The sequence below is a fragment of the Macadamia integrifolia genome, chromosome 7, assembly GCF_013358625.1.
Source record: "Macadamia integrifolia cultivar HAES 741 chromosome 7, SCU_Mint_v3, whole genome shotgun sequence".
NCBI lineage: Eukaryota > Viridiplantae > Streptophyta > Magnoliopsida > Proteales > Proteaceae > Macadamia > Macadamia integrifolia.
In genome coordinates, this window is record NC_056563.1 from 24294338 (window position 1) to 24316468 (window position 22131).

Consider the following 22131-nt stretch of genomic DNA (forward strand, 5'->3'; position numbering starts at 1 on the left):
TTTAAACACTTTTGTAAGTTCTTTTTATTCAATTAATGCAAACACTTTTGTTTTTGATTCAGTCTTTTATTTTTATTGTTTAAGCAATTGAAGTTGTAATTTTCAAGTTCTAGTTCTAGGTGACAAGAACAAGCTATGAAGCATGTCTTTCAAGTTCAATTTTTTTTCTTTAGATTTATTTTTTCTAATACTAAAAATTTCAGATTTGATTTATTTTAGATCTGGTTTTTAGTACTGGTAGTATCTCAAATCGATCAAGTTTTCAGTTCAAGGGTTAAAGTTCAAGTAAGTAGGCTCTTTCAGTAGTCTTCTCTCCCCTCTCTCATTCCCTCTTCTGATTATCCTTTCTGTCTTAATTTAGGATTTTAATTTCAGTCGTTACATTATTGCTATCCCTTTCCCCCAAGGTTCATGGCTAGTGTATGTGTTGGCTTTGCCCCTCCTAGCCATAGAACCATCATTTTATTGTTTTTATTTTAATTGTCTCCCTTTTCCTAAAGCCAAGTAGAGTAACCCTTGTAAGAGTGACTCTCTGGTCAAGTAGGGAAGCTCATATTAAGATGCATCCCTCGGGCTAAGTAGAGAAACCTACTTGTGAGTCTCTCTCTAGTTTTATTCCCTTTCTTTTACTTTATTTTTATTTCAGCATTTTTTTTCCTTTATTGTTTTTTTTTAATTGCGTGGGTTGTTTATTTTCACTTATTTATTTATTTAATTTTAATTGCGTGGCTTGCATCCTTAAATTCTTAGATGACGAATGGTTAGGACGTTATTTTAGATACATATGTTTAGGACGGTAGTTAGAATTAGATCACAACCATTAATAGGTTCACTTTCGCATTATTAAAAGAAAAAAAAATAAAGTAGCTACTCTCCCTGAGTTCGACCCGTAGCTACACTGATCCGTACGCTTGCGGTTACATTCAAAATCTCAAACAAAGAGCATAGGTAATCAAGCAACACAGCAGTTAGGGCATTCACCTAAACCAAATTAAATTAGTTTATTGCAAGTGTATTGATAGCTATCAGTACCAACAGAAGAACAAACATTTAGGCGCAAAACATCAGAAAGCAAAGATTCCTACTTAGAGTTGGGGGAAACTTACAGCCTTTCCCTTAATGTAGTTCAATCAAATTTTAATAAGCTGACTGAACTATAACTAAAGAAGCCAAAAGCATTCAGATGCATAGATGGCCCAATTTTTTCAACAAATATTGATCCAATAGTTACAACTTTTCACCAAGCCTTAGGGCTTGAGATCTCAGTTTCAACAACCAGAAGCTCTATATTGCACCTAAGAATCAGCTCACTTATCAATCCAGTACAACTCAGGCATGTGCTAACTAGAAACAATAAAAAACTGATCATTAGAAAAGGGGTTGCAAGGATCAGTAATGTTTGTACTGCAACATAATGACACTGTAAAGTGACTGTCAAGATAGAAAGAGTACAAACCATTACTAACAAATCAATCAGAGCTTTTGTAGTTTAGAGATTGGCATTGGCATCTCAAAAGAAAATTAAAACGCTGTCCACCTCACTGACATTAAATAACGATGAAAATTTTCTTTTAGAATTGCATCATCTGCCTTTTAAAATTAGATAACTGAAGTTGAAGAAAACAGTCTGGTCTACCAGTTAGAATTTAAACAAACCGCTGTCCCCAATCCATACTAAAAGAGAGTCAACAGCTCTGAGAAGAATCTCACCATGGCAAAGCAGTTCCCCAGGGTTTTGTCCTCCCCTCCCACCCCCCCCCCCTCTCCTCTCTTAATTTTACATCCAGTTGTAGATGGATGGGGATTAAAAAATCAGATCGGCCGACCAGGATCAAAATCGGCAGAGGCCAATCCCCTGATTCCAGCTGACCTGAATCGGACCAATCCTTGTACAGACACAAGGGTTACAGATCTACAGCCCAAATCTGGAGCCAATTTGGATGAGAATCGGCTGGGACCAATCTAGATGCCGATTCCGTTTTTTCAAACCTGGCAGATAATTGCTCATTAAGTTCAATTAATGAATGGATTGTAATCGAACTGAGTTATTAAATAGTTTCACTAGATTCATTTAATGAATTAATGCATTCCCTTGGGGTAAGTGCAACATATAGTTTCTGGCTTTTTGTCTTCATGTAACATGTAACATAATTTGTTACATGAACTAGGGACCTAAAATTCCCAAAATTATGCTTTTACAATGATGAACGCAAATTTGAAACTAGCTCTTATTGTACAATATGATTTCATATACCATACCTATAACTTGCAAACAAACACCAAGAATACATAGCCCTGATAATTAATGAGAAAAATTGTAGAATGTAGTTTATCGTATCTGGTAGAAGCACAGACTAATTATAAGTTTATAACCATACTGCAGGAAATGTACCATTTATATCTTTATATCATGCATTTGAAAATGGAATACCTCCATAGATGATATGTGTTTTAGAAGCAACTTCTTCTGAGACATTCTTCTTAACCAATCACGAACAGCAACATGTACTTCCTGAGCCTGCTGGGGAGTAGCCACTTTGCCAGTCCCAATAGCCCATACAGGCTCATATGCAATGACTCCATCATCCCAACTGGGGACAATATCTGGATATAATGAACAAATCCAAAATTAGTAATGTCTATGTCAAGAAAAGAAAAGAAAGTTGAGAAGCTAAAAAAGCCAACCTGAAAAAGCCTTCATCTGTTGGAAGCAGACGTTAAAAGTTTTCCCAGCTTCTCGTTCTTCAAATTTCTCTCCAATGCAAGCTATTACCTTGAGATCCTGACTCAAGGCATATGCAGCTTTGTTCCCTATAAACTGAATGTGGCAGGGCATCAGTCAAGTTCTGAACTTGCAGTTTCTTATCCTAATGTGAAGTTAAAGATATACTCACTCCAGAATAAAACAATGACTGGGTGTTTGCTGCTTCCAAGGAAGGTTTGAACCTTATACCTGATCATCTTCACCAATAACATGTCTCCGCTTGGAATGACCAAGAATTACCCACTTGCAGCCAATGTCCTTCAGCTGTTCCACACTACAAAGGCAAGAGACACATTTAGTAATCTGAAGCTGTTAGATTCAAAGAAAAAGTGGGATCACTTCAAAAAAAAATCAACAAAGTACATAGGAAAATGAATTGGATGCTTTGATGATATAAGAATTTAATGATTCATTCATGCCTGAGTACATAATTGTAGGATTTTGTTGGAAATCAGAACACAAACAGGAGACAAAGAATCACCAACAAATTCTAAGTGAACTATTTTTTGAAAACATAGTATTTAACACGATGTAGTTGCACCTTGCACCACAAGAAGGGACATTACCCAGTGCTGATCCGGCGTAAACATTCAAAAGGACTAACACAGGTAAATGGAGCTCAAACATTTAAAAGAAAAGAGGGGGAAAAAAAAACGAGAATTGTGGAAGTCCAAAAATCAATGTGTGTATCTAAATGACAGTTATCCATTCACAAGTTACGCACAGGGATAAGACAGCAACAAGCATTCCATCTCACATATACATGACAGTCAGGCATGCTCAAATTTTTGCAGATGCAAGAAAAATTGAACAAGTCATAGCTTCCGATATACCCAATTTGATGAACTCTATCATAAAAAATGCTCTGGAGTGCCAAATATATCCAATTTCTACTTCTCATTTGTCCTCCTTTTTTCATACCTTTTAACACATTTGGAAGACAAAATAGTCATGTAAATAGAAAAAGAAAGCTAGATGTTTTCTGCAAAACTGAGACTATTGCTCAAATATTTGCAAGAAGGTTTTGGGCCATTCAGCTCGAAAAGGATGTCAAGAACTTCGGAAGTTGGCTTAGTTGAAAAACTACACTGCAAAACATTGTTACCAAAAGAACAAGGTTTTTAAAAGCCATAGTCTATCTCTTGTTTGTCTCTTCATATACATCAAAAGTTTATCTTCTTATATGCCTTTCATATACATCCAAAAACAAGTCTCAATTTAGTTGCACCACAAACACAGCTGGGACATGCCCATTTGGGCACCCTAACAATTATCAAGTTAAAAACAGTAGCTTACAATATTCAAAATTCAAACGGGAGATGCCCATTACTAACTAAATATGTCATCGCTGGTGTGTCAAGCCACTCGGTTGAGGAACCATAATAGGTTAAAGAAACCACTCAACCAGAGCTGCCTCAGTCTTCACTTTTGTGTTTTAAAACCAGGGCAAGGCCCGATAGCCCGACTGGATGATAGAATTGGGCCCCTGGAAAAGTCAATGAAATCCTGCAACTGAATTTATGTCAAAACCAGATCACACCCCTAAAGCAGCTCAGTAGCTCATGGTATAACACACTGAACCAGGATTAAGAATACTACGCCAGGGACAGCAATATTAATGTGGTAAACCAGCAGAGACTGTCAATCCAACCAAAACTGCTGCCCTGCCCCTGATGTAGATCCCCACTTTGGACTGAGCTATCGCAGGAGGAAAGCCCAGCCCAAGTAGGGCTAGTCGATCTCCACTTAGGCCCACTTAGGTGGTATTTATGGGTTAGTTTATTTGTTATCAATAAAGGCCCATTGGGCCCATCAATTTACTCACTTAGTGTTTAAGTTGTTAGTCAGTAAAAAAGGCCCATGGGGCCCATCGATTTAATTGTAATCAGCTCATTAGTGGCTATTAGTTAAGTACATAGTTAGTTACCAAATCTAACTAGGTTTGTAATGTTAGTCCTAGTAGGAGTACAACTCCTAGTTCTAATGTGACTGCTAATAGCATAGCTTCTGCCCTCTATTTATAGAGGAGCTCTTGTACTCAGATTTCTGAGAATTAAATAAACAAATATTGCAGTTAATTGCTTCTAAACAGCCGAGATAGCTGTGGGTTAGATGCCCGGACCGAGATAGCCACCTCAACCCACATTCATCTTGTCTGTCTTATTTTTTTTCCAATATTTACTTTCTGTTTCTGGTTACTGTTACTGAAGAATCCTAAGAAAGAATTCAGATCTGTCAAGGCCTTCAAAACCAAGAATCGACCAGCACCAGTGAAGGATTTAGGAGAGAAATCGATCTCCTCTTCCTGCCACATCTGACCTCTGATTTACAAACCCTTTTCAGAGGGTGTTCACAGCAATCCAAGGATCACTCGATCCTCTTCTCAGTGCTGCCCAAGCAGCCCAACCACAGTTCTTGAAGAATCTTCTTTATTCTCTCTCTCTCCAAGGTCTGAAATCAAGAAGTTTCATAACTTACTGGTCGGCCGGCAGAATCAGATCATCTTTTGAGGTTTTCTTCCTCACATCAAGGGCTACCCCATCGACCTAAGTTGCAGCCCATCAGAGCCCTCCAGGCCCAGCCGCAGGTAATCTCCCATACCCTAGCCGCAAGGGTGTTTCTCTCTCTTAGGGTTGAGTCTTGATTGGGATTTGGCTACTGTTTTGTTCTTGAATCTTTGGGGAGTTATTTCTGGTCTTAGTTCCCTTGTTTCCCTATTGTTACTTCTGACTCTGTCAAGCTAGTTCAAAGTTCTATTTGTTTTGGGTTTGGAGTTGTAATATATTGGGGGTAGTTACTTTGTAATCTACTTCTACATTAGCCCCATTGAACAGGTCAACCTCCAGTCCAGGTTTTAAAATGTTCAGAAGTTCAGAATAAAATTGGATCAAGCTTCCATACCAACATATAAATAGGCTGTATGAGAGCTAAAACCATTTGTATCTGTTAGTTTAGACAAAATAAAGGAAAGAGAGAACGAGAGAGAGAGAGAGAGAGAGAGAGAGAGAGAGAGAGAGAGAGAGAGAGAGAGAGAGATTTAGCGGAAGACAGTCTCAATCACATGATAGGGACTAATCTCTTCTTCTTATTAAATAGACTACTAAACTATTACAATATGAATAGGACAGCTGTCCTAATATGACCAGGAATATAAAAACATAATGTAAATCTAATTAGTCCAACTAATCCTAGTTGGAATCTAATACTCCTAATTAGAATAGGAGAACTAATTACTGCTAACAGCAGTCCTAGTCTAACTAGGACCCCCCCTAACTTCCTAGTTAATTTAGGGAACTAAAAGAGGAGGAAGGGAGGAGTCTGTGCAACCTGCAAGACTCCTCCTTCTCTCTCACGATAGTCTCTAACACTCCCCCTCAAGTTGGAGCATAGATGTTAATCATGCCCAGCTTGTTACAAATATAGTCCATTCTACTACCCTCCAAGGATTTAGTAAAAACATCTGCAAGTTGTTCTCCTATGCGAACATGACTTGTAGAAATGACTCCTTGTAGCTTTTCACGAACAAAATGACAATCAACTTCAATATGTTTTGTCCTCTCATGGAACACAGGATTGGAAGCAATATGGATAGCGGCTTGGATGTCACACCATAACTGCATAGAGTGAGTACATTCAAAGCCAAGTTCTGTCAGAAATTGCTTTACCCATATCAACTCACAAGTAACTTGAGCCATGGCTCGATACTCAGATTCAGCACTAGACCTCGCCACAACCGTTTGTTTCTTACTCTTCTAAGACACAAGGTTTCCACCAACAAAAGCATAGTATCTTCTAGTCGACCTTCTATCAATAGGAGAACCAGCCCAATCAGCATCACAAAAACCTTCAATACAACTATGTCCATTATCTGAGTAGACCACACCAAGTCTTGGAGCTTTCTTAAGGTAATTTAAAATATGAACAACGGCATCCCAATGTGAAGTACGTGGAGACGAAAGAAACTGACTCACAACACTGACAAGGAAGACAATGTTAGGTCGAGTCACAGTCAAATAATTCAGCTTTCCTACCAACCTCCTGTATTTCTCAGGATCATCTAACACATCACCTTCTTCAGGCATATTTCGCATTTGGATCTATTGGATTGTCAACAGGCTTGGATCCGAACATACCTGTTTTTGAAAGTAAGTCAAAAACGTACTTTCTCTGAGACAAGGAAATTCTTTTTCTTGACTGAGCAGCTTCAATTCCTAGGAAGTACTTTAATCATCCTAGGTCTTTAGTTTGAAAGTGCTGCTGCAAATGTGCATTCAAACTTTGGATCCCTTCAACATCATCTCCAGTAATGACAATGTCATCAACATATACAACCAGAAATATCTTTTTTTCATCAGTCTTCTGATAGAACACAGAATGATCACTGTCACATCTTGACAGTCCAAATGCACAAACCACATCAGTGAACCTACCAAACCATGAGCGAGGAGACTGTTTCAGCCCATACAAGGACTTCTTGAGCTTGCACACCTTTCCACACTCCCCTTGAGCAACAAACCCCGGAGGTTGCTCTATACATACTTCCTCATGAAAGTCACCATGAAGAAAAGCATTCTTCACATCAAGCTGAAATAATTGTCAATGAGAGGAAACCGCAAGAGAAATCAAAACACGAACAGAAGCGATTTTGGAGAAGGTATCCAGGTAATCAATGCCATACACCTGGGCATACCCTTTTGCTACCAGCCGAGCTTTCAAACAAGCAAGAGATCCATCAGGGTTTGCTTTAACTGCATATACCTAGCGACAACCCATAGCCTTCTTGTCAGGGGGCAACGATACAAGATCCCAAATCTGGTTTTCTTCTAAGGCAAGCAGTTCCTCCTTCATAGCAATCTTCCACCCGGGACTAGATAATGCCTCTGCAAGAGCCTTAGGAACAGGATGACAAGAAATAGTGGAAAGACATGAATGAAAGGTAGACGAAAGACCAAAATAAGACACAAAATTAGCAATAGGATGTTGGGTACAGCTTCGAACACCCTTACGTTGTGCAATAAGAAGGTCTAGGTCAGAAAGAGGAATACCTGGAGTAGGATCCGTAGATGAAGATGATAAGGTAGGTGCCGCAGGGGGAGAGGGGGCTGCTACTTCCCGAACACGGTGTGTATACACCTGTAGAGGAGGTGGTGGTGGTGGTACCTCTATCTCAGTGGCAACCTACGGATTAGAGTGATGGATAACATAAAGGGGAAGATCACCATCCAATTTAGACACAACAAATGACTCATTCGGATATGGCATGGTTAAAAAAAGGAGACATCAGCAATGACAAAATATTTGTGAAGAACTGAGGAATAACAGCGGTATCCCTTTTGAGTACAAGAGTAACCCAAAAAGAGACACTTAATGGCTCGAGGATCCAATTTTGACAAACCTGGACGATGATCATGAATAAAGCAAACACAACCAAAAACACGAGGAGGAAGAACAAAAAGTGGGTCAGAAGGAAATAACAAGGAATGAGGAATACCACCACACAAAACAGAGGAAGGCATACGATTAATAAGATAACACGCAGTGAGAACAGCATCAGCCCAAAAATATTTGGATACCTTCATTTCAAGTGACCTAGTGATGCAGATTCTTCACCAAACTAGGCTTGTTTTATTAGGAATAAGCCTAGGGTTGGATTGTATATGTGTTGGGCCTTCAGTACATGTGCTTTGGAGTGTATTGGGCCACTTTTATGGGTCTAAAAGAGGGGCTCTAAGACCGAGTACGGGATTACTAGTTAGTTTACCTTTTTCATTAGTTTCCTTTTTAGTTGGGCTTTGATGGGGTTAATTAGCTTCTAACTTCAGTCACTAGTTAGTTTCTAATTTCAGTAATTGTATTTTCCTAGTTTCTATTTTCAGAATTGAAAACTAGAGGAGTTGTTTTTTATTTAGTTTCCTATTTCAATTTTGGAAACTAAACTTAGCTTCTATTTTGTAAACATTTTGTAAACCCCCCCTATCATTATTATAAATAAAGGAGAGCTCTCATTAGTAGAGCCACAATTTATGAATAAAAAAAAGAAGTTTGCTGCTATGTCTCTGCTGGGACTGTTGTGTGTTTGATCACAGTGGAAGGGAGTGATGTTTGATCCATTCGACTCCTTGCGGTGGGAAGCCCGGGAGGATTTGCTACAAGTGTTTTTTACTTCTTCAAGTTTTATTTTCAAGGTTCTGCTACTGCCCAACAGATCAGGTATTTATATCACAACTTCTGCCCAGAATTCCTACCTAAAGATACAATCAGCCTCTACTGTTGTTGGAGTTCCAGCCACCTGATGGCTTCACTGTTTGGGTCGATTGTTCCCCTTGTTGAGAGAGTAGTTCGATCCTAATTTGGGTCAATCAGACCCGGGGTTTTATTGCTATGATAATTTTCCCTATTCTGTCCGATTCTAATTAGTTCAGTTTCTGTCCAGAATTTTGGTTCGATTTGTCCCGAAAATTGCTTAGTGTTTGCTGGCCTTGTTCCTAATTAATTTAATCTCTTTAAGTTGGTGATTTAAGCCCTTACTTCCTGATTATCATTCAGTTTCATATTTCTGAATTTCTGAAATCGATTGATCTGTTTGAGTTTCTTCTGTTCCTGTGGTGTTTTATTACTGTATGTGGACTGTTAGGACCATATTACTACTTTTGGTTAGTCCTGTCATCTGGTATATTAGCTGATCTCATAATTCCCCAATTTCTGGGTCGGGAATTCTGATTTACAAGGCACTGTTTTAGTCCTTTATTCTGGCTGTTGTTTACTACTTATCTTTAGGTGATTATTGGTTGTTCTTGGATTAAAAGTTCCTTCAGTTGAGACTTGGTTAGACCCCTAACCTAGTCTACATTACCCAGCAACCTCCATCAAATGATGGTTCTTTCTTTCAGCCACTCCATTTTGTTGAGGAGTGTCTGAACAAGAAGATTGGCGTATCATACCACACTTAGCCATAAACTCAGAAAATGGACCAGAAAAGTACTCTTTTGCATTATCACTTCGTAGAATTTTGATAGTCATGCAAAATTGATTTTGTATTTCAGCAACAAAATCACAAAAGATGGTAAATAACTCAGAACGAGTTTTCATTAAATAAAGTCAGGTCGTCCTAGAGTTGTCATCAACAAAAGTAACAAAATACTTAAAACCTAACTTGGATGTAATAGGGCACGGGCCCCATGCATCTGAATGAACCAAAGAAAAAGGAGACGCAAACCGTTTATTAACCCGAGGGGAATAACTAACACGATGTAGTTTTCCAAACTGACATGACTCACATTCTAAACGAGAAAGGGAGTTAAAACTGGTATCAAGTTTCTGTAGACTTTGTAAAGATGGATGGCCCAACCAGCAGTGAACCTGATGAGGAGTCAGAGTACCCAAACAGGCTACGGAAGGTGCATTGTCTTCAAAAAGGTACAGTCCCCCAACCCTACAATCTCTACCAAGCATCTTCTTCGTCGTAAGATCCTGAAAAACACATAAGTCAGAGAAAAAGGTTATAGAACAATTGTAAGCTTGGGTAAACTTCCTTATAGACAATAGATTGAATGGTAACTCAAGAAAATAAAGAACAGATGATAATGATAAGAAGGAATTAAGATAAACAGTGTCAAAACCATTGACTTTGGCAATTGAGTCATTAGCCAATGTGACAGTAGCAGAGGACTTCTTAACAAAGGAAAATATGCCTGAAATACCAAACATGTGATCCGATGCACCTGAATCGATTATCCAAGTGCAAGAAGAAGAGGAGAGACACGAAATGGAATTACCTGTCTGAACTAGAGTAGCAGTGGAAGGTAAGGGTGCTTGATTCTAAAACTGATTATACAGTGCAAATTCTTCATCGGTCATTCTGACCATCTTACCCTCAAAGTGTCCAGGCTGAGAAGGTTCATCAACTATAGCAGAATTGGCAAACTGCTTTTAAGGAGGTTTGCCATGAAGTTTCCTACAAAATCGTTGGATGTGTCCTAATTTACCACAATGATGACATGTATGTGTTGCTCCTGAACTATCTGAGGAATTCCCCGTAAATTGTCCCTTATTACCACTATTACCTGTACCATGTGAAGTTCCTCAATTATTACCCTGTGCTGCAAGTGCGGAATTTTCTACTAGAGTGGAATCCTGAGAATTCTCTCGAGATACCCGTAAGACTCGGGAAAAGGTATCTACAAGAGATGCCACCTTGTCACCTCCAAGAATCTGAGAACGAATAGTCATACTCTGTTCCAAGACATCCCAAAAATCCCATAACTGCCAATTGCTCTCGTTGGTTCTGCATTTTCTTTACATCACTGCTAATAGGGAGTAGACTCCTCCCTTCCTCCTCTGTTAGTTCCCTAAATTAACTAGGAAGTTAGGGGGAGTAGAGAATTTAGTTCTTCATACATCCTCTTAAATACAGCAAAGTACTGAGTTAGAGGCCAACCCTTCCTATCAGTCCAATAAAATTCCTCAGACAGTTCATAGATACGAGAAAGGTTGTTCTGTCCAGAATACAGAACATTCAGATAGTCCCATAGCTCCTTCACAGTATCAATGTGAGTAACAACATCAACGATGGAGTTATCCATTGAGTTCAGTAGTTGTCCAAAAATACGTGCATCAATTGTATCCCACGTAGTATCATTAGCAGACTTTAATTCACCCGCCAGCACACCTGTCAAAATCGGCTTGACAGGGGAAGGTATAGGGCTTCATATAAGCATTGAGGGGGCTTCGTTACGGGGCGATGTGGGACTAAACCGTGAATCGCACAGGATAGACATGCACAAACTTCCACCCCGGACCCGGCTCTGGCTCTGGCTCTGATACCATAATTCATCCGCCAGCACACCTGTCAAAACCGGCTTGACAGGGGAAGGTATAGGGCTTCATATAAGCATTGAGGGGGCTTTGTTACGGGGCGATGTGGGACTAAACCGTGGATCGCACAGGATAGACACGCACAAACTATCCTTTGTCAGGTGATCCTGCTAATCTCGACCAGTCAAAACAAGTTGCACAATTTTCTTCCATTGGAAAAAATTCCTAGCTCCCACAAGTTTCTTTTCTGTAATTTTATGTGATGATGAGGACATCACCTCAATGACAATTTTCTTCCCTTCTGTGTCAGCCATTAGCACACAAAAGTAGAACTCAAAGAACAGTCAACCAGACAATCGATCTAACCTTCTTTGTTAGACCACACAAGATCAATAAAATAGCAGACAATCTTCAATAAAGATAACAACCAAAAGGGAATTGACTCAGATCTCAAAAACCCCAATATACCAACAGTAGATTGAAGAATAAAACTCAAAGAAATATCCAGCAAAAAGTACCCAAAATAGTACCCAAAACAGTACCTAAAACAGTGGCAAAAATCCACCAAAAACAACCCAACCGAGAAGGAGAGAGAAGACCTGCACAGGGTCCAAAAGAAGGACCTGCGGCTGGCTGGAAACTGCTTGGATGGAGCTCTTCTTCTGATCAAAGGTAGGTCCTTTTGTGGGGAGTAAAACCTCCAAAGATGAGTTGATTCCGACGGCTGGATCGTAAGATCCTTCAGTTCTTGATTTCAATTCCAGGAGAGAGAAATCAACCAAAAAACTATTCTTCAATCCAAGAAACCCCAACCAGAGATTACTCTTAATGATTTGAGTCAATTCCTTTACACATACGACTGATTTCAGTAATCAGTCCATACACAAACCAGAAAATAGGACTGCTGTTTATTTGTTTAAAGATCAGACCAGCCCTGATACCATGTTAGTTTAGACAAAAGAAAGGAAAGAGAGAACGAGAGAGAGAGAGAGAGATTTAGCAGAAGATAGTCTCAATCGCATGATATGGACTGATCTCTTCTTCTTATTAAACAGACTACTAAACTATTACAATATGAATAGGACAGCTGTCCTAATATGACTAGGAATATAAAAACATAATGTAAATCTAATTAGTCCAACTAATCCTAACTGGACTCTAATACTCCTAATTAGGATAGGAGAACTAATTACTGCTAACAGCAGTCCTAGTCTAACTAGGACTCCCCATAACTTCCTAGTTAATTTTGGGAACTAACAGAGGAGGAAGGGAGGAGTCTGCGCAACCTGCAAGACTCCTCCTTCTCTCTCACGATAGTCTCTAACAGTATCATTACATATTCATTTGCTATGGATTTGCATGGTGATGAAGATAAGCCTTTGTCAGCTCATGTATAGCAGCATTATCCATGCATATGAGGTTCATCCTCTTTTGACAAAAAACAATTCAGCATTACTACAGAACACAATCCCATTATAACTTGAATTTGCATCTATCTGATTAGTTGCACACCAAGAAGAATGTCTTGGTGAACTTGTCAAAGCAGTTAGCATTCTTGACCGGGATAAGAAAAAGGAGGTGGGGGTGAGAGAAAAAATAAATAAAGAGGGGAAAAACAAACTATAGAAGGCTCCACCCTTACCAACCCAAGAATTCTGGGCAGATATCTCGATCCGATCCGTTAATGAGTTCTTTACCTGATCAATGTATACAAATGGAGGTGCTACAACAACATCTGCAACATTCAATGAAAAGAAACTATGAGACTTTCTTCTTTATAGGAAAAAAAAAACACACACACACACACACAATAACAATAAGCATATTAACAGGTATCTAAGAAATAAGAACATGCTAGAAAAGTGTTGAATGGGATAAAACCCATTATTACAACAAAAAGAAACCAAAGAACAACCTTTGACTGAGAAAAAATGGAAGCAATTATAAGAACTCAGAAAATATATATACGGGAAAAAGAACCAACTATTTCCCACAATTTGCTACAGCCAAAATAATAGTTTTTTTAAGCATACAACATATACAGATTTTATGTAGATAGACAGATGTACAAGCAAAATTATATAAATCTAATATCAATGATTATCACAGACAAGTGTCAAATAATAACATTTCTCTGAAATTATTTCTTTTGATTTATAAATACCACCAGAGTAACACAGTGATCTGGCTAAATCACACAACTGGAGTATACTTGTCTGATAGCTTAGAGTAAACCAGAAAGTAGGTGTAAAAAATGTGAAGTGAAGATCTAGAAGCATGGAAAAATTAAAAATCCATTCAGTGGAGAGGATGAAAGGAGACATTACAATCCCCCCCCCCAAAAAAAAAAAGGGGTTATCAAAATTAGGAAACATATCAGGGGGAAAAGATTTTGCAAACCAAGATGAGAAAAATAAATAAAATGACATTATATCAGTTCCAGAAAGTATTAGAACAAGAATCACTCAAAATCTTAGCAAAGTTCACAGAAGTAATATTTACATCTGTATATAAGTGTGACATACATAAATCAAATTTCATGAAGCGACTAATATGGACCGACCATTTGACCATCCTGAAACACAAAATCATGATAACAAAATTTGCACACCCGGCACAATATTCCAAGGGCTAGCCAGAAACCAACCTTGTGAAGCAAATGCTTGTGGGTGAGGATCCAGGACAGAGATGTTTGAAAGATAATGGACTGCCAGGATCAGACCATAATCTTCATGATCATTGTTTACAGGGCTTTTGGAAAGGAAGAAGTAAGATGAGGATGACCAAACACTCATGGAGATGCTCTCCTCCAACTTACTTTAATCATGTGACAGAGAAGTGCACACCCATCTTGTTGATCCGGTTTTGGTCCCCAAAAAAAAAAAATGTAAGGTGGCTCAAAAATGGGTGCAAAGTGACAAACGAAAAAAAATAAATAAACAAATCTTCTATTGTAATAAAATGGCACTTTTACAATTTCATGAAACTTTGGATTAACTCTGAAGCCACTTCCCCTGAAAATTGGGGGCAGAAATTCAAAATTGTGATGGATGAGATCTCCTCTATCACATGGTCCAATGGCCAACCCATGTCTTCCATGCTGCAGTAATCAAATGCCTCTTCCTTCCATGCATCAGGTAAATTGTTACTTAGGTAATACTCTACTGCAAGTATATGTGTGTCACCACAACAACATGTTCCTACTAGCATAAGTACCTAAAGAAACAATCTTTGGAAAGTTGATCATTCAGATATTAAACATGACAAATGAATCCACATTAAAAAGAAAGAAGAAGAAGAACATAACATAGATCATAACAGATACTTACACACTTCCAGTTACCACCAACGAAAAACTGCAACCACAAGAAAAAAGAAGGATCAAACACTGAGAATACAAACAGAACAATCTATATAGAGATAAAATTTAATTAGTTTTGAAATTCTTATATTTACATAACATTAGGAAATAATTTTTTACTGTCTGGAGTGGAATTAAGTCCATAGCATGTATGCCAAGTTGCCAACAGAGGACTTACAGGTATCATAGAGAATAATTAAATAATAATTCCTTCAGGTTTGGCTAGTTTGCTTAACATTCAGGATCAAATAAATCAATTTAGAAGCAGAGATCCCTAACCAAGCCTCGATTCATGGATGATCAGGTAGAACACAGTTTCAGTGAACAAAACCATAGGCTAAAAGCCTAAAAGCTGTCATTAAGGCAAGAAATGGGCTAAGCTCTGAATGGACAGAATATGGTGGAAGGCGGTCAAAAGAGCTGAGGCCATAACAGTGGAGGCAATTATTATAATTGCAATGCAGGAAAAGAATTTGCAAGTCTTGCGACCACAAAAGGTTACAGGTGTTGGAGTAGGGGGCAGAATTGGAGAAGGGGTCATCTCATAAGGGGGTGGATGGGTTTTTTCTCAACCAGAGTTATGAGGTGGTCGTATCAGTTTCCCACAGGTGGTTGGGAAGCTGTATGTGACCATTTAGGAGGTCACAATTCCATGTTTTTGTAAGGAGGAGTTGGATTCTGTTTTTTCGTTTCTCTCTCTTGCCATTATTTTGACTGCCTTGTGGGAGGGGTGGTTGTATTCTGCATTTTCTGTGGGAATCCCTTCATTGTGATAGAATGTATCTCTTTTGTCAACTCACTAAGCCTTGTCTCAAGTTCCAACTACAGACACAGTTTGCAAAACACCATAGCCCCCTATCCTGAGTAGGATTGGTACACATTGCCATATCTATGTCAACACATAAGCACTCAATTCTTTCCTCACTGCTTCAACTCGTCACTACAGTCTTCCTCTTTCATCCTCATAACACCTCTACTTTGCACCACCTCACTATTCAAGAATCATGATAAATCCATTAATGTATATGTTAATGGTCAATTTTAGATGAATTAAGGCAAATATTATTTATTTCCTCAATAATTTGCAGCATAAAGAATTGTAAGTCCCTTAAAAAGATCATACTATTATAACCTCCTTATAAAGTAAGCTCCTGACTGAAAGGAATGCATTGATTGCACGATACTCTAAAGTGGCTCTCTACTTCTGCCACCCAGCACTAATTCTTTGCACAACATCCTCTTCAAACTCTCCCTCCTCATTGTGATTGAACTAAGATGGTGAAAACTGCCACTATGGGAATTTTTTTATATTTTTTATTTGTAATAAGACAATTACGGAAATACAGTACCCCTCCCACCAAGAAAAAAAATAATAATTAAAAAAAATTATAACTTTGAAAAATAAAAAATGATTGGTATTGTCTAATGCCTATGACTTCAGAATTAAGAACTCTTTCTGAAGATAAATTATATTCATTGATTGTTTTAAGACTTTTTTGGAGTTATAATCACTGTAATCTACAGAATTAGACCAAACTTCAGTGGATTTATAACAATCCAAGAAAGAGAGTTGTTAATACCATAGTCATGAGGTGAGAAAAAGTTTCTCAAACAATTTTTTTGGTCTTCTGTGTACCAGTCTTCATGTTAAGACTGCTGAAATTTTGGAACCACGAAGTTGTTTGATGTTTCTTTTGAAAAGCTAATTTCTATTTATGTTGCTGCTTTAGTTCCGTGATCCAGTCCCACTTCCAGTTGCTTTCAGTAGCTAGTTCCCTCCAATTAGGCTTGCAGAAACACTATACCTTTGGTGTATTCCAAAGCAATCAGGCTGAGGACAAACCTGAAACCATAACAAGGCATTAAAGCAGCACAAGCGCTCACAGTTATCAGGGTTATGTCTCAGTTTCAGTTGGCAATCCACGGTCGCCGAAACATTGCAGTTGTGCAATGAATAATCTCTGGTTCTGTCAGCTTACTTTCTCATTTACCAGCCACTCAGAATTCCATTTCACTAACTTGGAGCCACAAATGAAAGTCCTGAGCTTTCCTATTGGTAGTACCCATTTCTCGTCACCCTAATAATCTAACATTCCAACCCCAATTACCATAACATTGGTATTTCTCTTCTAGGTCCACCAGTAAAAGTTCCATCTCCTCTTATTGCTTCACCTTAAGATTTTGGCATATTTAAAGCAATTAAACGGTCCAAGATCAAGCCAGGTACCCCAAGGTAGAAAGGAAAAATCATGTAAGACACCTTTCTCAAGACAACTCAAGTGGAATCCCCCTATATATTCTATACTTTTTCTACTGGCACCAACAAAATCTATTGGTGAGTTAACCGACATGCACTACCCATATCAAACATGTAAGCATAGAGGAGGATGAAATATCATTTTTAGTTAATCTCTAACCCAATATCTTGGGAGTCTTCAGATCTAGAGAAGATGCAAACTACTCCAAGAACTAGCGCCGTGCCTTCTATGCCAGAAATCGTCTCTCACAGCCTATTGAACTGGCAAAGTTTGCTCGGCAAAACAGGACACTAATGCAATCAGAGAACATCACTAAACAAAAAACCAACTAAATATAAAAATAATTATGAAATTTGAAAAAACATAGCAACGTAACACTGGGAGTGGGCGATGGTCATGGAGAAGGAGGCGATCTCTATTGAGAAATTCAAACTTGAAAGCGAAAAAGGAAAGACGAGAGAAGAAACCTAACGTCTACCTTTCCAGAAGCACCCATTGTAACAACACCTCTGCAAGATGGTCGGCCGGCGGAGAGCCGGAGGTGAGAATGGACCTGCTGAAAGAAGAAGAGAGTGGAAGAGAGAGAATGAGACTGGTCCAACTTCAAGTTGTGGGAGGAGCGACGCAATCCACTGAATTGTGGTGGTGAAGAAGAAGAAGACATCGCGGACTTCGAGCCTGACAGTTGAGATACCAGAGATGTGGACACCACGCCCATCGCAACCTCACTCTCACGTCTCACTTAACCACTCACCAGTCACCGCAACACACCACTCCTCACCCCTCGCTCCTCAACTCCTCAACTCCTCAACAAATCTAGGTCCCCAACAAAGGGAACGGTCGACACACCACTGTAAAAACAGGAAAATGTTTCTTTGACGGATGCTTTCTCGTAAGCTTCAATTTGCCTCGCGGATATACAAGAATTGCGGTTTTAGAATAAATTTACAAGAGTTTCCTTAAAAAGCAACGTGCCTTTTGCACTAAGTATGGGAGCAATGAAACCATGGAAACATCATTAAGAATGGGATTTTTGCCTTTCTTTAGGGGTGAGACAGTCATTTCATCCCTCTGTAGTCTGAATACAATGGCCACGTTGCCTAATAAAAATGGAAAAAAAACCATGCTGGTTTGGCAAACAAAAGGGCCATATTGACAAGACACCGCCGGCACAAAATGACCATATACTTTCACCCAAACACAAGAGTAGTGGAATGACCATTCCACCACCTCTTGAGATGCCTAAGCGCAAACTCTCAAGAAGTGTGATCGTACATCGGAGGGCAGCAAAAAGGTTTTAAAACGCCTAACCAGTGACAAAAGCGGTCACTGTTGATTTCAATTTGGATTGGAAAAGAAATAGAAATTTGATGCACTCCAAATACTCAGAATTTAGGAGACTGTAAGTGCCACTACAGATGAAGGTAGTCTTTCCAATGCTTGCTTCTTAAGTATTCTTTTTTATTCCCTCCTAGTTCAAATTCATATATTAATACTCAAACAATTACACCTCCAGCGTAATACCATTTTAACATCAAAATCAGCACATCAAAACCGCCATTAAGTATAGTTTACAAATAGAAGTATATAATTTTTAATGTATCTCTGAGATTCCTGCAATCTGTAGTACAATTAAATCATCCCTTAAATCTGAGAATTTATAAGATCAATGACAAGATTTGCTTCTCTAGAAATGGAAAAACCATGGAGGCATGGCTTCATTTCACGATATAAGAAAATGAATCCACCCACCCAACCTTTTCTGGTATGAAACAGAACCCTCCACACTTACTAAGCATCTTTCAGACCATTGAGTTTACATGGCTCAAGTATGCACCACTTGTTGAGGAGGGTTAGGTCCCCCCTTAGGGGACTCTTACATCAAAATTGACAATTAAATTATATCATAATCAATGACATGCCCTTGTCTTCTGCAACCATCTGATTCTGTTACAAGGCAGATGAAGACCATCTAGTCATGTTGATATAAAGATTCCTATTTTGCTACATGGGGGCATGTTGTCATCAGACAAGTCAGTGGTCAACACGCTGAAGCTTGAAGCAACCTGAAGGTTCTTTAGTTATCTACCTTCAGTCCATTACCCACACTATTGGAGGAGCTATCTTGCACACCTTTTGATGAAGAACATCTGCTTGAACAGCTCCCAACTGTAACACTGTTTTCTTTCCTCTGCGACTGCTTGCCTTTCCTTACCCCGGATGAAATCTCCTGGAGAACAATAAAATATAATGAGTTCTACAAATTAATCACAGTAAATTCCAATTCTGTCTTTACAAGTCGCAGCAGCTGTCCAAGAATGCTGCATCCTTCCACAAACAAATGTTTCTACAGAAATGGACTGGAACTGGGCATTGGAATGTTCAGGCCTGGCACTTGAAAGCCCAAACAATCCAATCACCTATCGTGACAACCACCTGGAATTTTCTTGAAAAATATTGTGGAAATGGGCATTTTCAGTCAGCAGTACAAATGGTCTGACCCATATATGATCACCCAGTGCACAGTTCTTTAAACACTATAAATTCAACTGAAAAATCACCTGGTCTGCTGTGGATCCAGGTGTCTTCAGCTCCAGATCTGTCGCAACATCATTAGAAGCATCACTTCTTTCGACATTGCTGCCCCTTTGATGATCCGGCGACTTGCTTCTGGAGTCATGTTTGCTAGAAGCGTGAGACCTACTGCTAGGCTGCTGTTGGGGAGAAACATATCGGGTGGATGGATGTTCAGTTTGAGGATTAACAGGCGATGAATATGGAACATAAGTTGAGCAGGGGTTGGGGATGGCCCCGGGGCTTTGATTTCTAAAGAACGGGTACAGCTGCATAGATGGGTGCATGGGAATGGGCCCTGGAGGAACAGGAACTGGCACTGGATATGAATATGAAGGTGGTGCCATGACAACTGACGGATCCATGGTGCCCCAAGGGAACATAACCCCAAGTCTCTGCTGATACTGAACGTTAAGGTTGTCAATCTCAGACTTTATAGATGCCTTCTCTTCTCTCAGCTCATTTTTTTCCTGTGTTAACTGTCCATAATAATAAATAAAAATTAATTAATTAATTAAAAAAAAAAAGAGTGCAATGAAATGGGCCTACAAAATTTAGTATTATCCAAGATTTAAACATCACCTCCCGTGATTCTTCTGATAGTGCTGTATACTCGGCTTTCAGTTTATTGACTTGGGCAGTCAAATCCTTCAGCATTTGGATTGTATCAGTTAGGATTGTTGCCTTATCGTTCTTGGGCCTATCAGGGTCTGCAATTTCAATTTCACTGCCCTGTTAGATTTAGAGCAAGCTAGGATGAAAGTAATCAGCATGGGAGAAGGTGGCCAGAGGTTGATAGGAGAGCCCATAATGATGAACAAGTTACGATACATCACCACAAAGACCATAACATTGGCACATATGACACGGGCACACAAAACCACAATCACAAGAGAGTGGGTAAACACCATTCTGTCAACAAGATGCTATATCCTGCATCTGCTACGGCTTAGGTGCATAAGAACAATGATGGTACCGAGTCTCTTCACATGCCCAGAATGTATGACCATTTCCTTTTCATAAGGAATCTCTCTTTATAGACAATAAAAAGGTTGAACCACTGTGGAAGAACTGGATAGGTTCACAAAGCTGACACTAAAATTATCATAATCAAACCCAGAGATAAAACTCAACCTTCATACGGTTACTATGAACTAAGGTTTCACTACAGTTAAATAAAGCAAAATGATTGAGCCTCTAAAAGTTTGATTATTCTGTCCATGAAAACCAAACAGGTCCTCTTCCAAGTATTCATCTGTCAGTAGTAGAGCACCAATCATTCATCTGAGCAACAGATTAAGCAGGCTCTTAAATTTCCACAAATAGACACCAATTAAGAGAGAGAACCAGTAGCCAATGCAAGTGACTGATCAGACATATTTTTGAACTTCACCAAACAGGCACCAGTTAGGAAGAGATTGAAACAGAAAAATCAGGACCAGACATTTCCTAGGAACTAGCAATGAAGCAGAGCTAACTTCACATCTAATTTATAGTTGACCATGGCTTTCCTTTATCATCAGAGGTCACTCACCAAGTTCTTAACTTAGTAGAGTCAAAAAAAAAAAAAAAAGGATCACAAAATCTGGCTGCCCAAATGGGGAAAGCTAGTATTACGATATAGGGGATCCCCAAGTGAAATTTAGACTGAGGAGTCTGAATTAACAGGGAAAGAGATCTCTTCCATAAGAAACAGCTTTTGGGCCCTATCCACAAAAGGCTATCATCATTAACCATCCCTAATACTACATGGCACAGGAACACCTTCCAAGATCTGAATGAAAACACAATTCTCAGTTATTCAACTCCTAAGTAATGGAATGATTCTACCAACCCAATCTTTTTAACACAATTACCAAAGTGAGCACCCTAACGTTAATGTAGATGCAAGGAAAACAATGAAGCTAGAGAGCCTTCTACACATGAGACACCCAAAATCCCACTTTTTGACCATTAACCCCCCTTCAGATGATAAACTCTTAAACGTAGCATTCGCATTACTGGTAATAGTTAGCACCATAGTTTTCAATCTGAAATGCAAGGTGCAGATACATTCCAGAAATAACGTCTACTTCATATCAGTGAGACTCCCCAACTATCAAAGAGATTGAACAATGAAATAGTAATATTAAGAAGGTTTTATATCGTCCCATGAACATCAGATATAATTGCACCTCTTAAAGTAAGGGGGATCTTGGATCTGCCACGAGCTATCAAGGCAATGGTGAGTCCGTACAATAGAAATCGGAAAGAATTATCATGCTTACTAAGCATGGTTTAAGGGTCAGTGATGATCAAATCCAAATGGAAAAAAACAGATTCTCCAATTCACTGGCAGGATTGATGGGAGTACATTGATC

At 38.9% G+C, this 22131-nt stretch overlaps 1 protein-coding gene and 1 pseudogene across 1 annotated transcript; both read right to left on the reverse strand.

Annotated features, from left to right (window-relative positions):
• Window positions 1–18113, reverse strand: part of LOC122084693 — a 21503-nt pseudogene extending 3390 nt beyond the window's left edge.
• A 627-nt stretch (window positions 18114–18740) lies between these two features.
• On the reverse strand, window positions 18741–22044 carry LOC122083580 (transcription factor bHLH121). Its single transcript, XM_042651438.1, has 3 exons — window positions 20354–22044; window positions 19759–20250; window positions 18741–19427 (listed from the first exon to the last, which is right to left on the reverse strand). Exons 1-3 carry the CDS (start codon window positions 20426–20428, stop codon window positions 19275–19277), a joined length of 720 nt encoding a protein of 239 aa, XP_042507372.1. The 5' UTR covers window positions 20429–22044; the 3' UTR covers window positions 18741–19274.
• Between the last annotated feature and the right edge of the window lie 87 nt (window positions 22045–22131).